The sequence below is a fragment of the Macrotis lagotis genome, chromosome 1 (assembly GCF_037893015.1).
Source record: "Macrotis lagotis isolate mMagLag1 chromosome 1, bilby.v1.9.chrom.fasta, whole genome shotgun sequence".
Taxonomy (NCBI): Eukaryota; Metazoa; Chordata; class Mammalia; order Peramelemorphia; family Peramelidae; genus Macrotis; species Macrotis lagotis.
This window is the reverse complement of record NC_133658.1, coordinates 251260661-251283109: the sequence shown is the minus strand read 5'-3', so window position 1 is coordinate 251283109 and position 22449 is coordinate 251260661. Positions and strand designations below refer to the sequence as shown.

Here is a 22449-nt window from a genome sequence, read left to right as displayed (position 1 = left end):
TGTTTATTGTATTGTGATCTATAATAGATGTGTTTTAACATTTCTGTTCTGCATTTGTTTGTGCAGTTTTCATACACGGCCACTTTGCATCAGGATGACATATACAGCTGAAAAAAGATACACTCCTTTCTTTTTTTGTTTTTGCAAGGGCAATGGGGTTAAGTGACTTGCCCAAGATTACACAGCTAGATAATCATTAAGTGTGTGAGGTCCTCCTGACTCCAGGGCCAATGCTCTATCCACCTAGCTGCCCCAATAAACTATTCCCACTCAGTAGTCACCAAAAGTCTATCGTATTTAAATTTTCTAAATTCTACTCTTGTCCTTAACTTGTTTCTTGCTTTAAAAATTCTGCTTAAATCTGAACAGAGTCCCCTAACTACTAGAGTGTTACTATCTCTCCCAGTAATTATTTAACTTTTCCTTTAAGTATTAAGAATCTATATCATGGTACATAGATTTGGCATTGATATTAATTTACTGTTTATGATACTTTTCAACACAATAAAGTTTTTCTCTAATTTTAAGGTCTTTTTTTTGGCTGTAATCTTGTCTGAGAACATTATGACCACCCCTGTCCTTTTCACTTTATGGGAAATATAATAAATTTTGTTCCAACCTCTCCCTTTAACTCTTATGAATTTTGGGGTGGCTAGGTGATGCAGTGGATAGAGCACTGGCCCTTGAGTCAGGAGTACCTGAGTTCATATTCGACTTCAGACACTTAATAATTACCAAGCCACACTTAAACCCATTTGCCTTGCAAAAATTAAAAAAACAAACAAAAAACCCTCTTAAGAACCTTTTTTTTTTTTAAGTGGCTTGCCCAAGGCCACATAGCTAGGTAATTATTGTTTGAGACTGGATTTGAACCCAGGTACTCCTGACTCCAGGGCTGGTGATTTATCCAATGCACCACCTAGCCACCCCGAACCTTTATATTTTATATGTGCTTCTTACAAAAATATTGTTCGATTCTAATTTCTAATACATTTTGCTATTGTCTTTCTCTTCTACAAATAAATTTATATTCATTTATTACCATTGTTATTTCACTTCATTCTGTTCTGTTTTCCACCTGCTCTAGGAAAATGAGAGTAGTAAGTACAAGTGTGTTTAAAATCAGAGCACTTGGTTTGATGTGATCCTTTGTTCCTTTGACCATCTTCTCTTTCACTTATCAAGGACCAAGGTTCCTATTCTTTCTTTTTAGAAGTCTCTTTGAAATTAATCCTTCATGGTTAAAGTTTGTTTTGCTTATGACTCATTCTTTCATTACTCAATCCTTCCCAATAATACCTATCCCTACTGTTGAGTGAAATATATTTATGTAACCAGTTTTCTGTCTATAATTATCCCTCTTTTAACAAATTGAGATACTAGTTAAGTTCAAATATCATACACTCCCCTCAAATTGTTTCCCTTGTTTGCATAGTTTTCCATTTAAATACTCAAATTAGATAATTCCCATACCTCTTTCCTTTCTCTCTTGATCGCTTGTATATTCCTCTCACCCTTTTCTCTTTCTTTTTTCTTTCAAGATCATCAAAATCTAATAAAACTTCTCCAGTCCTGTCTAATTTGATCCATGAACCCTGATGATAATGAGTTTCTGAGGGAACATGTGTACCATCATCCCCCATTACAATGCAATTTCATTCTTTTTTTTAACTCAACTAATTTTTCTTTTTATGGTTATTTTGACTTTTTTTTATTTCAAAGTTTCTACTCAGCTCTGATTTTTTCATTAGGAATATTTGGAAGTTGTCTGTATTTGAATAAAGATACATTTTCCCCATATAGCCTTATACTGCCTTGCTATGCAAATTATAGTTGGTTGTAAGTCTACATTTTTTTTCCTGCCTTCTAGAATTCCTAGCTCTACAATCCTTTAAAGTACTAGCTGTTAAATCCTGTCACCCTCTTTCTATGTAGTAGAGCTTTTCTTTGACCTGGAAATGTGAACTTTAATAATCCTGGAAGTTTTCATTTTGGGGCTCATTTTAGGGGGTGACCAGTGTTTTTTTTTCCTTCGCTCAATTTATCTGTTGATTCTAAGAGATCTTGAGCAGTTTTCTTAAAATATGATGTGAAGTTTCTTTCTTTGGTTATAACTTTCAAGCATTCAAATAATTCTTAAACTATCTCTACTTGATATATTTTCCTTGTTAGTTGTTTCTGAATTGTGTTATCTTACATTTCCTTCTATTTACCCAGTTTCTTGACTTTGTATTATTTATATTTATAATATTTTATATTACATTATAAATTTATATTTATATTTATTTATATTTCCTGTTGTCTCATGAAATCATTAATTTCTTTTTGGTTCACTCTAATGTTCTAGGAGCCTGCTGCTTTGGGTACATTTTATAACTCTTGTCCTAAGCTATTAATTCTCTTTTCCAAATCTTTCATCCGTAGTCTTTAAGTCTTTTCCATTTATTTCCTCTAGCAATCTCATTTCACTTATAAAGTAATTTTATAATACTTTCTTAAACTCTTACTTTATTTATTCTAAGAATTCTAGTTGAACTTGTGCCCAAATTGTTTTTCTTTTAGGCTCTGCTTGAAGACAGTTTGGAATCATTCCTTCCTGTTTTTATGTCTTGGGTGTTCCTGTCACCATAAGAGTCTTTACTGTGGAACTCTTGTTATTGTTGTTGCTATTTAATTCCCTAGCCTATTTATTTTAGGACCAGGATCTGCACAATTCTGGAAGAAAACCTAAGACTTGTTTTCTTGGATACTGAATATTGCTTTCTCTGGATATTGAGTAATATGTTCTTCAAGGATCTCAGGACCAACTCAGGCTGGACATCTTCATGCTTTCAACTGACCCTAAAGTTGTCCGATTCAGTGTAAAATTTGATCCCAGCCCTCCTGATCTCAACAATGTGAATTCCTGACCTGGTTTTAAGTGTGGGCAAGACAACTATGGGATTGCCCTAGTGGGAGCTTCAAAAAACTTCTCTTAGAATCAATCACAAGCAGCTAACTTGTAGAGTGAGAGGTTTAGCACAATAGAGAACTCTACGCCTGCCCTCGAACTAAGATCCCTGTCCATGTTTTTTCTGGGGCAGGCTTCAAAATGAAATAGAACCTGGAACTGAGATACTGCTCTGTTCACAGGGTTAGAACACCACAGCTTCTGATCTCTTCTTTTCTTGCTCTTTACACAGTATCCTTCCTTATTGGGTCTGCAATTGTTCCTTGCCCTGCTTTGCCACACCAGATACAAGTCACTTTCCTAGTTTATATTTGATCTGAGATCTCATTCTACATTATGTGTGACAGCTTCCAGTTGCCATCTGAATTTGCTCTGCAAAAGCCAGTATTAGGCCCTTCTTGTCTGAGTGTACATTCTCAGACTTTAATTCAGTCTCTACACTGGAAAACTGTATAATAAACATCCTACTTTCTCTTTCTCTATATGCCAATCTTATCTGAAACAAAATGACTTGATGTGATTTTTCCTTTGATTTCTCTATCAAAGGTGTATTGTGTTTCCTAGGGTTCCATGGAATAGTTGTGAAGGATAGCTGAATTTTACTTCTTCCTCCTACTTCACCATCGTGGCTGTTTTCTCTTCACTTAAAATAAAAAGACTACATCCATACCACCCTCAGCAGAGAAGAAAAACATTCACTTCTCTTTACTTCCAAAATTATTCTAGGTACCCATAATGTTGTTAAGTAATCACCAATTACTAGCACTAAAACTTAAAATTTCTGGCCTTAAAAAGTTCATATCAGGGGCGGCTAGGTGGCATAGTGGATAGAGCATTGGCCCTGGAGTCAAGAGTACCTGAGTTCAAATCTGGGCTCAGACACGTAATTATTACCTAGCTGTGTGGCCTTGGGCAAAACACTTAACCCCATTGCCTTGTAAAAAACTTAAAAAAAAACCTAAAAAGTTCACGTCAGAGTCAAGTTTAAATGCAATACCTGCAAGCAGTCTAATGATGTACTGACCACCCGTGGAGATTTTGATTGACAAGCTAGTTCAAATGGAAGGAAATACTTGTCAGCTTCGATGAAGTTTGCTTTTGGTGATATGGCAGCCCCAGGTCTGGTTTAACAAAAAGAAGGGCAAAAAGAGAAGAAAAAACTTACAAACATATTTTGAACCACCCTTTCTAAATGCAGTTTTCAAATTAAATATAGTTATAAACTAGCATCTGAGACCTAATTAAAAGTTTAAAGCCCTGCATTAGAGAGCACAGAAATACCACAAACAGCAGGCAAGATCCCTTTTTAGCTGATATTATCTGTATCATTTTGTATTGAATCTTAGCATGAGTCATAATTATTTTACTAGAAAAACACTAGTTAGCACCATTATTAAGAAAGAATGTCCACCTAAGGTCAAAAAATTCCGAGAAGACAAAGTTTTTCATGCTACAGTAAGAAAAAGCTAAAACATTAGCATTAAGGTTATCTTGACCTGTCCCCAGAGTCCAGTAACCTAAGATCCCATTATTTGTATAGTAGTTAATACCCTCCATGTAATATGAAAAAGGTGTAAAGAATATTATAAGTTCTTCACTGTATTTTTCATATATGTGAGATACAGAATAATATAATGGGGAGAGCCTTGAAGTGGGAGGCAGAGAGATGTGAGGTTTATTTCCAACTCTGGGACTAACTTGCTATGTAACACTGAACAAGACAGTTCCCCTATATGCTTAACAATGGATAACAGCAGCTAGGTTAATAGCTTACCTTTGCTTTTCTAGCTCTGCTTTAATTTCATCTAGAAAGGAAGAATGGGAAAAAAGATAGTTACATTGGATACATGTAGCAGAACATAGTTAATATTTTTTAGACTAAACAATTTAAAATTTTTATAACATATGTTACAAGGAAGACAAAGTAGCAATTACAGAAAGTGAAGCAAGTCGCTATGTAAAGATATGGATAAAACAGATTGATGGTTGGTATTCTGTTTCAAGAAAGAATAAAAGCTTAAGAAGACATCAAAATAGCAAATTAGTTTTATTTTTTAAATCTACTAACAAGGGGCAGCTAAGTGGCACAGTGGATAGAGCACCGGCCCTGGAGTCAGGAGTACCTGGGTTCAAATTCAGTCTCAGACACTTAACACATCATAACTGGGTTATACATGAGAAAATGTCAGACATCTATTTAGGCAAAAAAAATACTTTTAAGCCATTAATGGTTTAGATTTGTGTGTCAATATTTCTTCACACAATACTTTTATACTTGGGATTTTGTGATATTTATTTTAGAATTTCAGGACATTAAGTTCTGGATGCTCTGAATTCCTTTTCATTGCAAAATTATATACATGACTTGATCTCAGAACTCTATAGAAAAACTTCAGTTATCAGGGAAATGTAGATTGTGAACTTTTGGCTTGTTCACATCTAAGCCAACTTGATACACCATCCATAAAATAGTTAAAGAAATATCTGTACATATAGCCAACATCAAAGATTCAAGCTGCTATATATAACTCATTAGGTCTATTGCAAATGGAGATGGATAATAACTTGAAATTCTAAACAAAAGCCCTATAGGAAGAAGAGTACATGTATTTTTTTTTTAAGGCAATAGGGTTAAGAGATTTGCCCAAGGTCACACAGCTAGGCAATTAAGTGTCTGAGGCCACATTTGAACTCAAGTTCTCCTGACCTCAGGGCCGGTGCTCTATCCAGTGCAGCACCCGGCTGCCCCCCTAGAGGTGCATATGTTCCTTATGAGATTCAGGTTTGCCTCCCTTCTCCTAGCAAGTTAGAGGAGACAGGAGACGGGTCAATGAGATCTGATATCAAGAGGATAGCTTTTAGAAATTTTACAATGCCCAGACCCAAATGGATGATGAGATCATGTTACAAAGCAACAGTAGTATCCAATCTAGTGAAACTCAAGTGCATGAGATTTCCCCATTTATTTATTTAAATTACATTTATTGATATTATATAAGATTGGGTATACTGAGAATTCCTAGACTAGACAGATGGCAGAATAGTTGCTTTCTGCAAATTTCTCCAACTTCAAACCCAAAATAAAGGTACTTTGTGATGTGCCCATTGTTATGAATTCTTCTTTAACCATAACATACAGAGAGATTAAGGTTTTGGGGGAGTTTGGGGGAGTTTTCATTGAAGTCTCATTAGAAATTATTTTCTTAACATTATCATTCCCCATCATTGGAACTCCATCATGAAAACAGAGTCGAGTTGGGTTCAATCCAGAATCTACAAAGCGAAAACCAGTACAAGGTAAAAGGTTACATGGAAATAACATAGAAGAATTCTAATACAGGAAGTTTCAATTTACTGTCTCCATATCCAATTCACACACCAAGCACAATTTGTGAGCAGAGATAAATTCATAAACCTTCCTATCAGAGTTAGAAATAAAGATACTAAACCCTACTCCAACAAAAAAGGTGGCTGACATTCATTGCCCAGTCACATAAAAGAAAAAGAAAATAGGAAGGGAGGGTGGAAAGGAATAGGAGACTCAAACATAACAAAAACATCAGTGCTGAGCACTCAGAAGAGGGAAATAAGTATGAATTTGGGGGAAGAATGATGGAAATCTGACTGAGACGAGTCTTTCTCTACACCAGATTATTCAGGGCAGAGAACCCAGCTAGTCCACCAGAATATTCTCCAAGGAAATGAAGTTTAGTTCAGTCGGTAGCTCAGCTTTACAGATCCAAGTAGTAGCTGAAGGGGGAAGGATCAAAGAATGATGAGTATTCCCAGATTTAAGAGATGGGAAAGATAAGCTAAAAGACCAAAAGATCAAGAGAGATTGCATAAAATAAAAATTTAGCCCAAGCAAGAAAAACAGTAAGGAAAATAAAACATAAGCAAGAATAAGTAAAATCTGAAGAGAAACTATAGCACTTTGAGCAAGTATAATAATATGAAGCAAAAAAATTCAATCCAGTCTAATTGAAGAGAATCCTGCCAACTGTTTAGAAATCACACGACAGCAAGAAATTTCAGAATGATTTAAAAAGAGAACAAAATCCTTAAAACAAAGGATTTTAACTTTTTTAGTGGACCATGGATCTATTTGATAGTCTGGTGAAGCCTATGGACCCCTCCTCAGATAATTTGAGATGGATAAAATGCTTTTAAATAGTTCAATAAAATACACAGTAAACTACTAGTTCATAGTAAACTACTAGGTTATGTGACTTGCCCAAGGTCACACAGCTAAGTAATTATAAAGTGTCTGAGGCTGCATTGGAACTCAGGTCCTCCTGACTCCAGGGCTGGTACTCTATCCACTGTGCCACTTAGCTGGCCCTAAAATTTGGTGTTTTTAATAAATAAAAACAAAATTTTTCAAAAGCTTAAATTGATGAAAGAATTCATTCACCTTTTTTTTAAATGGAACCTGTGCAGAAAGCTCTCAGTAAAGAATTTCCCTTACCAATGCATATTGGCACCTTTTTTCCAATTTAAAGTCTTTGAGAGGGGCGGCTAGGTGGCATAGTGGATAAAGCACCGGCCCTGGAGTCAGGAGTACCTGGGTTCCAATCCAGTCTCAGACACTTAATAATTACCTAGCTGTGTGGCCTTGGGCAAGCCACTTACTTAACCCCATTTGCCTTACCAAAAAACCTAAAAAAAAAATAAAAATAAAAAAAATAAAGTCTTTGAGCATTTACTAGGGCACTGAAAATAGCTTGCCCTGGATTACAAAAACCATATAAGTCAATCAATCAATCAAGTACTATATTTATTAAGTGAGTAGCTTGGGAGGATCATGATTCCTTCAACAGTAACAGGAAAAGTTTAAAAGAGGGAAGGGAATAAAGAGGAGTTCTGTTTTGGACATGCAAAGTTTGAGATTTGCATGCAATAACTAATTCAAAATGTCCAACAAAGCAAAAGCAGAGCTCAATAAAGATCAGGAATGCCTGCACAGATAAGTGAATCATCTGCATGTAGACGATAAATGATAAAAGATTGATGTTACCTACAATTAACAAGAGTCTAAATTACATCTGGTAAATCATAGACAAAACCAGCTTTCAATGTTTCCATTAGCAAATAAATATACAGTGGGAAAAACTGTCTGAATACTGAAGACCAGTGCAATCAACTAAATGAGAAATTGAAATCTTTCTATTCTGCTTTGCAAATAGGTTACATATAGTCAATATACTGGTTGAAACTCAGTGAAAGTTTGAAGTGAGAAGTTTTCAAAGAAACTAAGATTTTTAACATTTTTTCAAGGTAATAGGGTTAAGTGGCTTGCCCAAGGCCACACAGCTAATTATTAAGTGTCTGAGGTTGGATTTGAACCCAGGTACTCCTGACTCCAATGCTGGTGCTCTATTCACTGTGCCACGTAGCTGCCCTGAAACTAAGATTTTTAAATGAAGATTCTATAATGTATGAGGAACTTATTTGGGACTCTACACTGACAGAGCTCAAACAATAACATGATGAAATTAAGGTCCATTGCCGAGCTCTGTCCTCTGCCTCTGGAACAGGACTCTGGGGCTCTGACCACATTCAGATCCTGATCCCAGTCTAGGCCCCCCATAGAACAGCAGGGCCCCGCCACCTCGGCCCCGTGGCAGAGGGGGGCGCTTATGGCCATTCACAGACCAGGAGGGAGGACAGAACCTCACACACTGAGACCCTTGCAAAAAAACAGGTTTAGGCTGGGAAAATGAATTAGCAAAGAAATAAGAGGAAGACCATTGAGAAATATTTTGCAAATGAGCCCCAAGAAGGATCAAAATACTCAGTCTGAAGATGAGGAAGCACAAGCTCCTACATCTAAAGACTCCAAGAAAAAAACAGAAATTGGGCTCAGGCTATGATAGAGCTCAAAAAAGACTTTGAAATCAAATGAGGGAGTTGGAAGAAAAACTGGGAAAAGAAAGGAGAGAGATGCAGGAAAAACATGAAAATGAAGTCAGCAGCTTAGTCAAGGAAATCCAAAAAAATGCTGAAGAAAATAGCATGCTAAAAAACAGCTTAGGTCAAATGGATAAAACAGTTCAAAAAGTTATTGAGGAGAAGAATGCTTTAAAAAGCAAAATTGGCCAGATGGAAAAAGAGATAAGAAAACTCTCTGAGGAGAATAAATCCTTCAGACAAAGAATAGAATTCAGGGAGATTGATGAGTTTACCAGAAATCAGGAAATCAATACTTCAAAACCAAAAAAATGAAAAATTAGAAGAAAATGTGAAATATCTCATTGAAAAAACAATTGATATGGAAAACAGACTAAGGAAAGATAATTTGAAAATTATTGGAATACCTGAAAGTCATGATCAGGAAGAGCCTTGACATCATTTTCAAAGAATTACTACAGGAAAATTGCCCTGATATTCTAGAAGCAGAGGGCAAAATAGAAATGGAAAGAATCCACCAATCCCCCTGAGAAAGAGATCCCAAAAAACCATGCCCTAGGAATATTATAGCCAAGTTCCAGAACTCCCAAGTCAAAGAGAAAATATTACAAGCAGCCAGAAGGACACAGTTCAAATATCATGTAGCTGCAGTCAGGATCACTCAGGATTTAGCAGCATCTACATTGGAAGCTCGTAGGGCTTGGAATACAATATACCAGAAGGCAAAAGAGCTTAGAATGCAGCCAAGAATGAACTACCCAGCAAGGCTAAATGTCCTCTTCCAGGGAAAAAGATGGACTTTCAATGAACCAGGGGAATTTCAAAGGTTCCTTTTGGAATGGCCAGAGCTGAACAGAAGGTTTGATCTTCAGATACAGGACTCAGGTGAAGCATGGAGATTGGAGGAGAGGGGGGAAATATGAGGGACTTAATGAGGATGAACTGCATGTATAGAAAAATGATACTCATAATATTCATATGAACCATCTCAGTTAATAGAGCAGGTAGAGGGAGCTTTTATAGTTGAAGCACAGGAGAAAGCTGAATTTGAAGATAAAATATGGTGTAAAAATGGAGTCAATAGGGAAAAAAGGGAAATGGAAAGGGAGAATGGAAAAAGGAGAGGGGGAATAGTCCAAGATATTTCACATAATAAGATTTTTTTATTACAATGAGCTATTGCAGTGATATGGAAGGGGGGAGGCAAGGGAGAATGAGGGAACCTTTGCTCTCATCAGAGGTGGCTAGGAGAGGAAACAGCAAATATACTCAATGGGGTATAGACAACTGGAGTAAGAAGGAGGGGGGAGCAGGGGGAAGGGGTGGGGATGTGAATAAAGGAGGAGAGGATGGACCATGGGGGAACAGTGTTCAGATATAACACATTTTCTTTTTTACTTCTTGCAAGGGGCTGGGATTGGATGGCCTGCCCAGGACCATGGGGCCAGGTGGATTCTGGGCCTAAGGGGTGGTATGGGGGCTCAGGGCTTCTTGGCCCCAGGACCAGGGATCTGTCTGCTGCGCCACTCAGCTACCCTACAGCAGAGTCAGAGTGAAAGGAGAAAGAAAATACAGTACACGGTAGTGGAGAAATAAGAAAGGAGGGAGTTGCGATCAGCAATGGCAATGTTGGAAAAATATGGAAGTAACTTTTGTGATGGACTTATCATAAAGAATGTGATCCACTCATGACAGAGTTGATGGTGTTGGAACAAAGACTGAAGCACATTTTTTTGTTATTATTATTTGGGGGAGGGTGCAGGACAAGTGGGGCTGGGTGGCCTGCCTGGAGCCACATAGCAGAATGATCTTTGGGTGTCTGAGGCCGGATTCGGACCCAGGTGCTCCTGGCTCAAGGGCCAATGCTCTGTCTGCCACCCAGCCACCCCTACTATTATTACTATTTTATTTTGGGTCTTTTTTTTCCTTTCTTCTTTTTGGTTTTTGCAGGCAGTGGGGATCGGGTGGCTTGCATGTCACATGGCTGGGTGATTATTGGGTTTATGAGGCTCGTGGCTCCAGGGCTGGTGCTTCGTCCATTGCGCCACCTGGCCATACCTACAATTATTACTATTATTTTTTTTATTTTAATTTTTTTCTCTCCCCTTCACTTTTTCACCCAAGCAAGTCTATCCATATTCATGGGGGGAGGGGTATTTTGTTTACTTGTAAACAAGTATATTTTATTAATGTAAAAAAAAACATTTGTACGAAATGAGAATAAAAAACATTAGAAAAAAGAAAAAAAAGAAATTAAGGTCCATTAGTTCACTAAGTATTACTGTGGGCCCTTGCAATTTAGACAAATTGCATATTTAAAGAAATACAAATGAGTAGATACATATAGTTTTTCAAATAGTTACAAGAATGAACAACTTCATTTTAGAAAGATCATTAAAAGGAAAGCTCTTTGTACAATTGTGAGACTATAAACATTCAATTCTTCCATAGTACTATAAAACAATTTCTGCTCTGAGAGTATTTCTTTATTTTAATTTTTATTTATTTAAGTCAATGGGTTTAAGACTGACTTGCCCAAGGGTCACACAGCTAGGCAGTGGTTAAGTGCCTGAGGTCAAATTTGAACTCAGGTCCTCCTGACTCCAGGGTCCGTGCTCTATCCACTGTCTCCTAGCTGTTCCTATTTTTCATAACGATAATGATTAAGCTAATCCATTGGGGGGGGGGGGGGGTAGGCAAGACAAATAGGGTTAAGTGACTTGCCCAAGGCCACACAGCTAGGTAATTATTGTCTGAAGACGAATTTGAACTCAGGTCCTCTTGATTCCAGGGCCAGTGTTCTATCCACTGCACCACCTAGCTGCCCCTGCTAATCCATTTTTTTAAACAAAATTTCTCCTGAAACAAATAGTTGGTAGAAATGTTTTTAGAATTGGGTACTCCAAATAAATCAATGCAAAGTCCACAAATTATATTCTGATGCAGACAATCAAAACTAACCACATTTGTAAAAAATATAGTTATAGAAAACAAATTTACAAAATAATATTTTTTGTTTCTCAATTTTAAAAATATCTAACATGCAAATGAAAAGACATAATGATCACTTGGCAAGGACACAAAAGCAATCTTTGCTTTAATGATCTAAACATTTCTATATATTGAATATAAAAAGAACATATATAACCTGGATAAATGATACTTTTGGTCTTACTTATCTGAACAAAAATAGTTAACAAATTGGTCAGTCATCAAGTCAACTAACACTTAATTGAGCTTTCATTATGTGTCAGCTTGCGAATATACAGAGAAAGCAAGCATTTGAATCTGAAAATTTTAGATTTTCACTATGGATGAATTCTTCGCTTATTTTTTAAAAAAGTAACATAAATAGAGTTGGCTAGGTGGCACAGTGGATAGAGCCTTGGAGTCAGGAGTACCTGAGTTCAAAACTGACCTCAGACAATAATTACCTAGCTGTGTAGCCTTAGGCAAGCCTTGCAAAAAACTTTTGCCTTGCAAAAACTTAAAAAAAAAAGTAACATAAATCTTACTATTCTTCATAACATTGTATAAAATGAGATTCTTTGCTACAGGGATCATAAAGATAAAATAAAGATTTGAATATGTGTTAAATAACAACTTTTTATTGATATATTTTCTGTTTATATCACCTAGATTTCCTGTTTCTCTCTTCCTCCCAGAGCTCTTTCTAATAAAAAATTTTTTAAAGGAAAACATTTCAGTAAAACTAAACAACCTATAAAAAAAAGAAGCAAAGAGCTTTAGTGGCTTCTCATTTCTATTCTGTGGGGTCAAGTTTGTTCTTTACAATTTTCCCACATTTATTTTTTATTGTTGTAGTCATTGTGTGTGTATTATTTTTCTAACTTTGCTCCAGTTCATGTTAAGTTTTTCTATGCTTCTCTGTGGTCAACATTTCTATTAGCAAAATGATATTCTGTTGCATTCACATACCACAATTTGTTAATCATTCTTCAGTCAATAGTTATCTACTATTGTTTCTAATTCTTTGAAACCATAAAAACTGTTCTCAAATATTCTGGTGTAGATGGAGTTTTTCTTTTTATAAATCACCTCTTTGGGATATATGCTCACTGGGTAAACCTTTGGGTCAAACAGTATGGATATTTCAGTAACTTTATTTGCATAATTACAAACTGCTTTCCAGAAGTACTGAACCAATTCAAGAGCTTCATCAGCAATGCACTGCTGTGCCTACTTCCCAGAAATTCATACAATGGATTATTCCTATCTTTTGTCACCTTTGACAAATTGAGGGATGTTGTATAAATCTGAGTTTATATGCATTTTTCTTATTATTTAACGTTTTGGAACATTCTTTCATATGACTTAATAATTTGCATTTTGGAGAATTTTTTATTCCTGCCTTTTGACCACTTTTCTACTAGGGAATGGCTTTAAGTGTCATATTTCTGTCAGGTGTCTATCAATATATTCTGGGAAATCAAACTCCTATTTTTTTTGGATAAAGTTTTTATTTATTTTGTCCAATTACATGAAAAGATAGTTTTCAAAATTCATCGTCTTGCAAACTTTTGAATTACACCCTCTACTTCCCTGGTCCCGTCCCCACAGCAGCAAATAATTTGTTATAAGCTCGCTCTCTCTCTCTCTCTCTCTCTCTCTCTCTCTCTCTCTCTATATATATATATATATATATACACACACACACACATATATACATATATATGTATACATATATATAATCATATTAAACATATTTCCATATTAGTCATGTTGTGAAAAAAAGAATTAGAATTAAGGGGGCAAAAAGCCATGAAAACAAAACAATAAAAAAGAAATTTTAAGAAGTTAACATGGTATGCCATGCTTTGATTTCAGATTCCAATTTTTCCCTCTGGCTATGGATGGCATTTTCCATATTATATCAGAGACATAGAAAAAAAATTTCAATTCACTTTCAATTTCATAAAATTGGGTAAACTACAATTACCAAGTTTGGTCTCTAAGAGATTTGAGAATTCACTTCCCTCTGGGTTTTTTTTTTTGGTTTTTGCAAGTCAGTGGGGTTAAATGACTTGCCTAAGGTCACACGGATAGGTAATTATTAAGTGTCTGAGGCACATTTGAACTCAGGTCCTCCTGACTCCAGGGCTGGTGCTCTATCCCATTGTGCCACCTAGCTCCCTTCCCTCCATTCTTAATAACATAACCAAAAGATTTTGCTGATGACTTGGATTAGTTTTACACAATTGTTTTTTTCTTTGTAATTCTTTATTATAAAGAATGGCCTATTGGATGAGAGAGAAAGAAGCAATATACCTGGAAATAAAAGGTGAAACAACAACAAAAGATATCATTTTTTTTATTTAAAAGAAAATCTGCCACTGATAGAATAAAAATATTCACAGTATTTGAAGTCAGAAGGCCTGTCCCACGTTGCTACTTACTCCCTAAATGAACTCATACAAGTCCTTTAAATTTTTTGAATTTTATTTCCTCATTTGCAAAATGAGACAGATGAAAAATCTAAGATATCTCATTATTTTTGTTATAAATCTAAAGATTATAATCTCATAATCATAATATTCTGATTCTAAGGTACCTATAAAAACTCAGGAGAAAGGAGACATCAAAGAAGAATAGCCAGTGACAGAGTGAAATCTATTTGCTTCTTCTATAATACAGGAAGAAATTGGACACCAACATACAAAGCTGTCAAAAGTCAACTACAAAGATCTTATAAAGTACAATTTTAAAAAATCCTGATGGATCAATCGTTTTATCAATGTAGACACCCTCTCTATCAGGGCACAGTCTGGCCATGCAATACAATTAAAAATTCATTAAATCTATGTGAAAAAAGCACTGGGAAAAGCACTGTTAAAAGTTGGTGACTCAAAGACAAAGGAGTCAGGAGGGTGGGAGGTCAAATCCAGCCTCAGACCCTTAACTCTTAACTGTGTAACCTTGAACAAGGTCTGCCTTGAATCCAGGGCCATCTCCTGGCATCCTGATTCAAATCTGGTCACTGGACCCAGATGGAGGAGAGAAAGTGAGGATGGTGACTTCGCAGAGAATATCCCTCTCACCCAAATCCATTGTGTCACCTCCCTGATGTTTTGGTCTTTTGGTCTTCTTTGAAAATGAAGGACAAGGGGCGGCTAGGTGTGTAGTGGATTCGGGTCTCAAACACTTAATAATTACCTAGCTGTGTGGCCTTGGGCAAACCACTTAACCCCGTTTGCCTTGCAAAAACCTTAAAAATAAAAGGACAAATGGGGCAGCTAGGTGCACAGTGAATAGAGCACCCCTGAAGTAGTATGACCTTGGGCAAGTCACTTAACCCTATTGCCTAGCAAAAACAAAAAAACAAAAAAACAAAAACAAAAAACAGAAAAAAACCAAAATGGAAGAACAAACAATTATTATTAGCAGATGAGGAAACAACGTGAATTTGTTATTATAAAAGTGCTTACCAATATCTGAGGGATTCAACACACAGTTATAGTCAATGAAATTTCATCCAACAAGCAATTATTAAGTGCTAGGCAACCTGCTAAGCTATAGAGATACACAAAGGGAAAAAAGAACAAGTTTCCACGCCCTCAAGGAGGAAATATAAACAGGCAGAAAATATAAACAAAAAAATAAACAAAATAAAAATAAAACAAATAAAAAGTAATCTCAGGAATTGAAGGTGCAAGAGTACTACTAAGAACTAGAACAATCAGGAAAACTTTTTTTTGAGCCAGGCAATGGGATTAAGTGACTTGCCCAAGGTCACACAGGTAATTATTAAGTGTCTGAGGCCATATTTGTACTCAAGTCCTCCTGACTATCTACTGTGCCACCTAGCTGCCCCTAGAAAACTTTTTATAGGAAGACAAGTTAAATTTCAAAGGGAGCCAAGAATTCTAAGAGACAGAAATCAGGAGTGAGAACATTATGGGTATGTATAAAGACAAAGAAGATGGAAGACATGAAATATACATGGGAAACAGTAAGCATGCCCTTTAGCTGCAACAGAGGATATGTAAGAGAAATATGTGATTGGTACAGAAGAGTAGGATGAAACAGCATTTTAGAGGGTTTTAAATGCCAAACCAAGTTTATATTTTATCTTAAGAGTCAACAGGAAGCCATCAAAGTTTTTTGGAATGAGAGTGACATAATTAGACCTGTGTAATATCAATTTGGAAGATTCGTGGAAGAAGAAATGGAGATGGGAGAAACTGGATTCCAGAAGACCAGTTAGAAAGCTACTGCAATATACCAGGCAAGATGCTATAGATTAGCAGCTCTGTGATTAGAAAAATAGTGATGAACTTAATGTGGAGAAGAATTTTTACAATCTGGTAACTTATTGCATATGGGAGGTAAATGAGAGTAAAAAGTCAAGAATGACTCCTACATTGCAACTGGGAGATTAGTGGTATCACAGAAATAGGTGTGGATTGAAGGGAAAAGATAATGAATTTTTCTGGATATTTTGGGAATCTGAAATACCTACAAGGGAGCCAGCTGGCAAAGTCTAGCAAGCAGTCTGAAAAGAAGAATAAAGATCAGGAGAAAAACACAAAGCAAGGAATCAGTAGGAAAAGAGTATGAAGATGAGTGAGAAGGGTTACTGGAACAATCTCTGGATAGATGGGATGAATAGTACATGGTGTTAGCTCTGGCAAGAAGTACAATCATATCTTCTTGCTCAAAGACTAGACCAAAGGAGAAAGGGATAAGGGAAGATCTCTATTAGGTTGTTTAGGGAAAAGGGGAAGAAAGAAACTTTATGACGGAGGGCCTCAGTAAAGTACGAATGAAAACTCATGATAGATAAAATCCATAAAGGTAGGAATCTGATGATTACGAGTCAAGAGTACTTGAGGAAAAATAAAATTAAAAAAAAAGAGTGCTTCTCAATTTGGATCAATGCACAAGATAGAAACAAAGTAAAGACTGACAGATTGCTTTCTGTGGGGGGGGAGTAAGATTAGGGGGGAAAATTGTAAAACTCAAATAATCTTTAATAAAAAAAATTAAAAAATTAAATTTAATTAAATTTTTAAAAAGTGCTTGAGGAGAAATGTTTGGAATAGCCATTTTGGGAAGAATAATAGGGAAAGAAAAATTAATGGATTACTTATGCAGTAATGAAGGCTAAGTTGAAATTAGATAAGGAATTTGTAGTAATGCTTGTCCTTCATTTTCGAAGAAGACCATGGCATCAGGGAGGTGATGTCATGACAAACATGTGAATTGGATTTGAGTGAGGGGGTGCTGTGCTAAGGCACCAACTTCACTTTCTCTTCCAGAGTCATCTGGGTCCAGTAGCCAGATATGAGACAGGACAACTGGAGATTCCCTGGTTGTGAGGCAGTCAGGGTTAAGTAACTTGACCAAGGTCAAACAACCAGTAAGTGGCAAGTTTCTGAGGTTAGATTCAAACTCCCAACCTCCTGACTCCAAGGCCAGTGCACTATCCACTTCGCCAACTAGCTGCCCATGGAATTTGTAATAGAACTATCAGCACAGTTGCAAGATTTTTTTCCAGAACATATAGCAGCATAGGAGTAGGAACACAAAGGAATATGGTAGGCACAACACAGGACTGAGGATTAGCAAATCATGAACTGTGGTAAAACAAAAAGGGAAGTGATTAAAAAGTAGAGAGCAATACAGAGGGAAATTAGTTCACTCAAATATTAAGACTGAGTAAAGAAAAGCTGAAAAAAATGAAAAATTGGAAAGAGGAACAGAGTTACCAGAATTCAGAGTGTGAGATTATGCATAGAAAACAGAAGATATGAAAATATGAATTAGGACCAGAAAGGGGAATTTCAGAGTTCAAATTTATGAAATTTACCTTCACCCAGAAGAATGCCATCCAGTAGGATGAAGCCATCTCTATACAAGGTAGCATTTGTGACCAACTGAGTAGGTTTATTTCTTCACTAACAAGAACCATTTGTACATTCTCAATCTGGCTATATAAATGATCCATCTTCTTTTCTGGTCTTATGTGTCTTTGATGATTACTTTTACACAATTACTTCCTTATATCATTGGAAAGCTACAGCCTATGTAAACCTTTCCAACAAGCAGCTTTCCATTTGCTGAACAGGATTAGATTTGGAGTAAAGAGGACAGTAGCTGTGTAACTCTGAGTAAGTCACATAACCTCTTTCACTTTAGCTGTCTAATCTGTAAAACGGAGAAAATAATAGCATATATCTCAGATAATTGTTTAAAGGATCAAAGGGGATAAATACATGTAAATCATTTGGCAAAACTTAAAAGTGCCATATAAATGTTAGTTTATTATTATTATTTTGGGGTCACCTGCGATTGTTTCCTCTCTCACTGTGATTTCTATGATACATAGTCATGTAGCATCACTAGAATACTTTTATGAAAAAAATGAGTTTCTGCGCTAAGGAGCAATTAGGGATAATTACAACACTGAGTGCTCTCCCAAATTAACAAAATTCAATTTCTTTCCCGATTCATTATTTTTATACTCTCCAGACCAATAGAGTGATGTCATATAGAAAGTTACTATTACTATCATCTCTCAAAGAAAAAGAAAAAAGAGCTGAAGAGTAAAGACAGGAAAAGAGAAAAAAAGTAAAGAGTGAAAAAATGGTGTCTTATCATTAAGAAATGACAAATGATAAATTCAGATATATGAAGATTTTGTGAAGAGCTGCAGAACGAAACCAGGAATACTGAAGATAACAAAGTAAATAAAATGAATATTAAAAAGAAGACTAAACTCTGAATCAAAAAATCAATGACTCCCAGGACAGATAATGAAATATACTTCTCTGCTCTTCACAAAAACAGAAATTAGGAATCAAATTTTTTTAAAAGGACATTATTGAAGCATATAGTAGAAACCAGTTCTTAAAGATACTAGTTTCCCTTCCACCAAAGCAGCAGATCTAATGGAAATAATAAATGAATAGAATGAGAAAGAGTGAACTGGGTTGGGAACAACTGAAAAAGTTCTAGTTAGGTTGGTTGGCAAAAATTTTTTAAAGTTCAGCCACAATATACTGATTGTGGTTGCCTTTCTAGTTTAACCTAGAGAAGAAAAAGACTACAAACAGATTTGTAATGTTACACAGGTACAATTCAGCCTCCTGTTTCCCAGAGCTAAGGAAGCAGTTCTCCCTGTCAATTCTAAGAAAAGCCCCAAGAGAACATCTGAGCTAATTCACTACTCTTTAGGACAGCCAAACCAAACATTTTGTGTAACTAGGAATAAAGTATCAAAACTGAAAGCATAGAGGTAAAGTTGCAACATTGAAAGGACACTAGACAAGGATTCTGAAGTCCTTGGGCTCAAATTTTACTTCTACCACTAATCTACAGAGGAACCTTCCAAAAATCTTTCCAATTCATTTTTGCCATCTGTAGAACGAGAAGATAAGATAATCTCTAAGATCCCTTCCAGCACTGAATTCTAAGACCTGGATCAAAAGAACTAAGAAAACACTTTATCAGAATCTCCCATTTGCCTCCCTTAAACTCTCCCTTGTGTTCTGTATCACCCAGCAAGTCATAAGCTCCTTGAGGTCTAAAATTGTCACTTTTTCCTTTGTATTCCCATAATCTTTTCTGAGTGCCTTATGAACTGTAGACAACTTCAATAAATGTTTGTTCAGTTGATAATGGGATCAAAAGACACAGAAATGCTAGGAACTTTTATATATGATCCCGATCAACCCCCTCATTTTACAGATAAGAAAAGTAAGACCCAGAAACAGATGATTTTCAGAAGGTCATATAGGGAGAACATCTATATTATACAATCTCTGTGTCACTTGTGAATAGTTAGAACTAAGTATAATAATGAGCTATTTATTTAGAAGGCTATATACTTGCCAATGAATCAAAAATCTTTTAAAAACCACTCTTCTACAAAGAATGATCCTACTGTTTTTACCAACTCTCCTGTGGTTTAGGCTCATAGGACACTAGATTCAAACATACCAACCATTTGCTTCACTAATGAAGACATCTACTGTATGTTTCAAGAAGCCACAGAAAAACCCAACTATACATGAGGTAAAAAAGTGGTAGTCCTTTCTTTGCTTCCCCACAACCCATACTAGTACTTTTGTTTCTCAACATTTTAGGAAGACATTTAAATCAATTTCAATAATAATCCAAAAAAAATTATAAATAGCTATGCACCAATCAGATCAGCATTCCAGTTACTGGTCAGGAGTTTTGGCCTTTAGTTTGACTTTCCTCAACTGCCTATTTGGTAGGGACAACCATTCTCACTTATAAGTCAGTTTTCCCATCTGTGATTTCCTCAAGTCCCTTCCAAATCTGACATTCTGTGATTCTATGGTGTACATATAATTTTTATCAAATTATTAAAACTTTCAGGGCTGCTAGGTGGTACAGTGAATAGAGCATCAGCCCTGGAGTCAGGAGTATCTGAGTTCAAATCAGGCCTCAGACACTTAATAATTACCTAGCTGTGTGGCCTTGGGCAAGTCACTTAATCCCATCTGCCTTGCAAAAAACCTAAAACAAAAACAAAACAAAAATTATTAAAACTTTCAACAAAAATCTACTTGTTTCAATATCTTTAATTCTCAGTTTTTTAAAAAAAATGATAGCTAAGGGGCGGCTAGGTGGCACAGTGGATAAAGCACCGGCCTTGGAGTCAGGAATACTTGGGTTCAAATTCCATCTTCAGACACTTAATAATTACCTAGCTGTGTGGCCTTGGGCAAGCCACTTAACCCCATTTGCCTTGCAAAACCCTTAAAAAAAAATGATAGCTACTATTAATGAGAAAAAAGTAATGAAAACATTATTTGCTTACTTTGCACTAATGTAACCCCTTTAATTCTTTAATAGTACTGAGAAATAGTAGCAACATTTAATCAAACTTCACAAACTGAAATCACTAAGCAGAGAATTTTTTTGAATCACATCAATATGAAATATAAAAAAAATCACATCAACAATGAAAAAGTAATGCTTGAAAAGAAATAGAATTTACCTAATATTACAAAGATATAAGCCAAGATATGGATTAAGTCACTGTACTTTTCTGGACTTCAGGTTCCTTATTTGTAAAATGAAGTATTTGATTGTTTCTTCCAGCTCTTAGCCTATCAATTAGAAACTTCCATGCATGAATACTGCTGCCCCAGCCCCATTTATAAAAAAAGTTTTATAATGAGTTGGATGCTCTCAGAAAAACCTAAAGACTTCCATGAACTGAAGCAAAATGAAGTGTACCTGTATAAAGTAACAATAATGTATGATGATCAACTGTTAATGACTCAACTATCCTCAGCAATACAATGATCCAAGACAATTCTGAAGGACTTATGATGAAAAATACTATCTATCCCAGAGAAAGAACCGACTAAATACAGATTAAAAATGCCTTTTTTAAACTTTATCTTGAGCATTGGTTTTTTGCTTTTTTTGTTTCCTTTCACAATATGACTATTATTTGTTTTGTAGTCATGTTTTGCATGACTACATATGTATAATCTATATCAAAATTGTTTGCCTTCTCAATAAGGAAGTTAAGTGTGGGCAGGGAGGAAGGAAGAGAATTTGGAACTCAAAGTTTTAAAAAAATATATTAAAATTGTTTTTATATATAACAGAGAAAAATAAAGTACTAAATCAAATAAAAAAATTTTTAAAAAAGAAAAGCTTTAAAGCTCAGAATTGCTTCTCAATGTTTTGGTAAAAGTATTCTCCCCTAAATTAGAAATATTTAGCAACCAAAAATGAAGTCTCTCTGACTCAACAAATATTTATTAAGCATCTGCTATATAATATGCCTAGCAATGGGTTAGGCAGAGTATAAAACAGATAAATTATTTCTGCTCTCAAGGAATTTATTACATTTATTACATTCCACTAATATATATATATCTCTCCATGGAGCTCCATACTTTAATTATTTCTTCCTCCCCTCAAACTTTAAAGACAAGACTGATAAACTCTTTAAAGAGACAAAGAAGTCATCTAATAGCATTTACAATCCAACCTGCTTACAGAGAATACCCAAATTTTTACACATCTTGTAAATAGAGGGCTTTCAAGCGACAATGCTCTCATCCTGGTTCTCTTAAACCTATCTGACCACTCCTCATGCTCCCCTTGGTAATATTTATATATCCATACACTCACACCTGTGAGGTAGCTGCCATTATTATCCTCATTTTACAGATAAGGAAACTAAAGCTTACATGAATTACCCAGGAAGTAAATGTAAGTGTTGAAAAGGATTTAAACTCAAGTCTTTCTGATAGTAACTACTGTGCCTTTCCCCAAAAATCTCAAACTCAACATATACAAATTTATCTTTCTACCAACCCTCTTCCCTTTTCTGAACTTCCCTATTTCTGTCAAAGGTAACACTTTGCTTCTAATTTCCCAGTACCATATCAACTTTATCCTAAACTCCTCAGTCTCTGTCCCTCTGAAGTTGCTGTTTCTTGCCAATTCTAGTTTTACCACATCTTTCCCTTCTTTCTACTTAAGACATCTCTCATCTCAACTCATAACAACAGCCTCTTAATTGGTCAACTTGCCTCAAGTCTCACTGCTCCAGTGTATCATACAACTGTTGC

The 22449-nt window shown here is 35.7% G+C and overlaps 1 protein-coding gene across 3 annotated transcripts in view; it reads right to left on the bottom strand.

Annotated features, from left to right (window-relative positions):
* Window positions 1–22449, bottom strand: part of ARFGEF2 (ARF guanine nucleotide exchange factor 2) — a 141060-nt gene that overhangs the window by 109478 nt on the left and 9133 nt on the right. For all 3 annotated transcript variants that reach the window (XM_074210197.1, XM_074210198.1, XM_074210199.1), the window contains exons 2-3: window positions 4725–4755; window positions 3948–4071 (exon numbers count right to left, since the gene is read on the bottom strand). In XM_074210197.1, the coding sequence (XP_074066298.1) occupies window positions 3948–4071; window positions 4725–4755 (155 nt within the window). The remainder of the gene's footprint in view (window positions 1–3947; window positions 4072–4724; window positions 4756–22449) is intronic.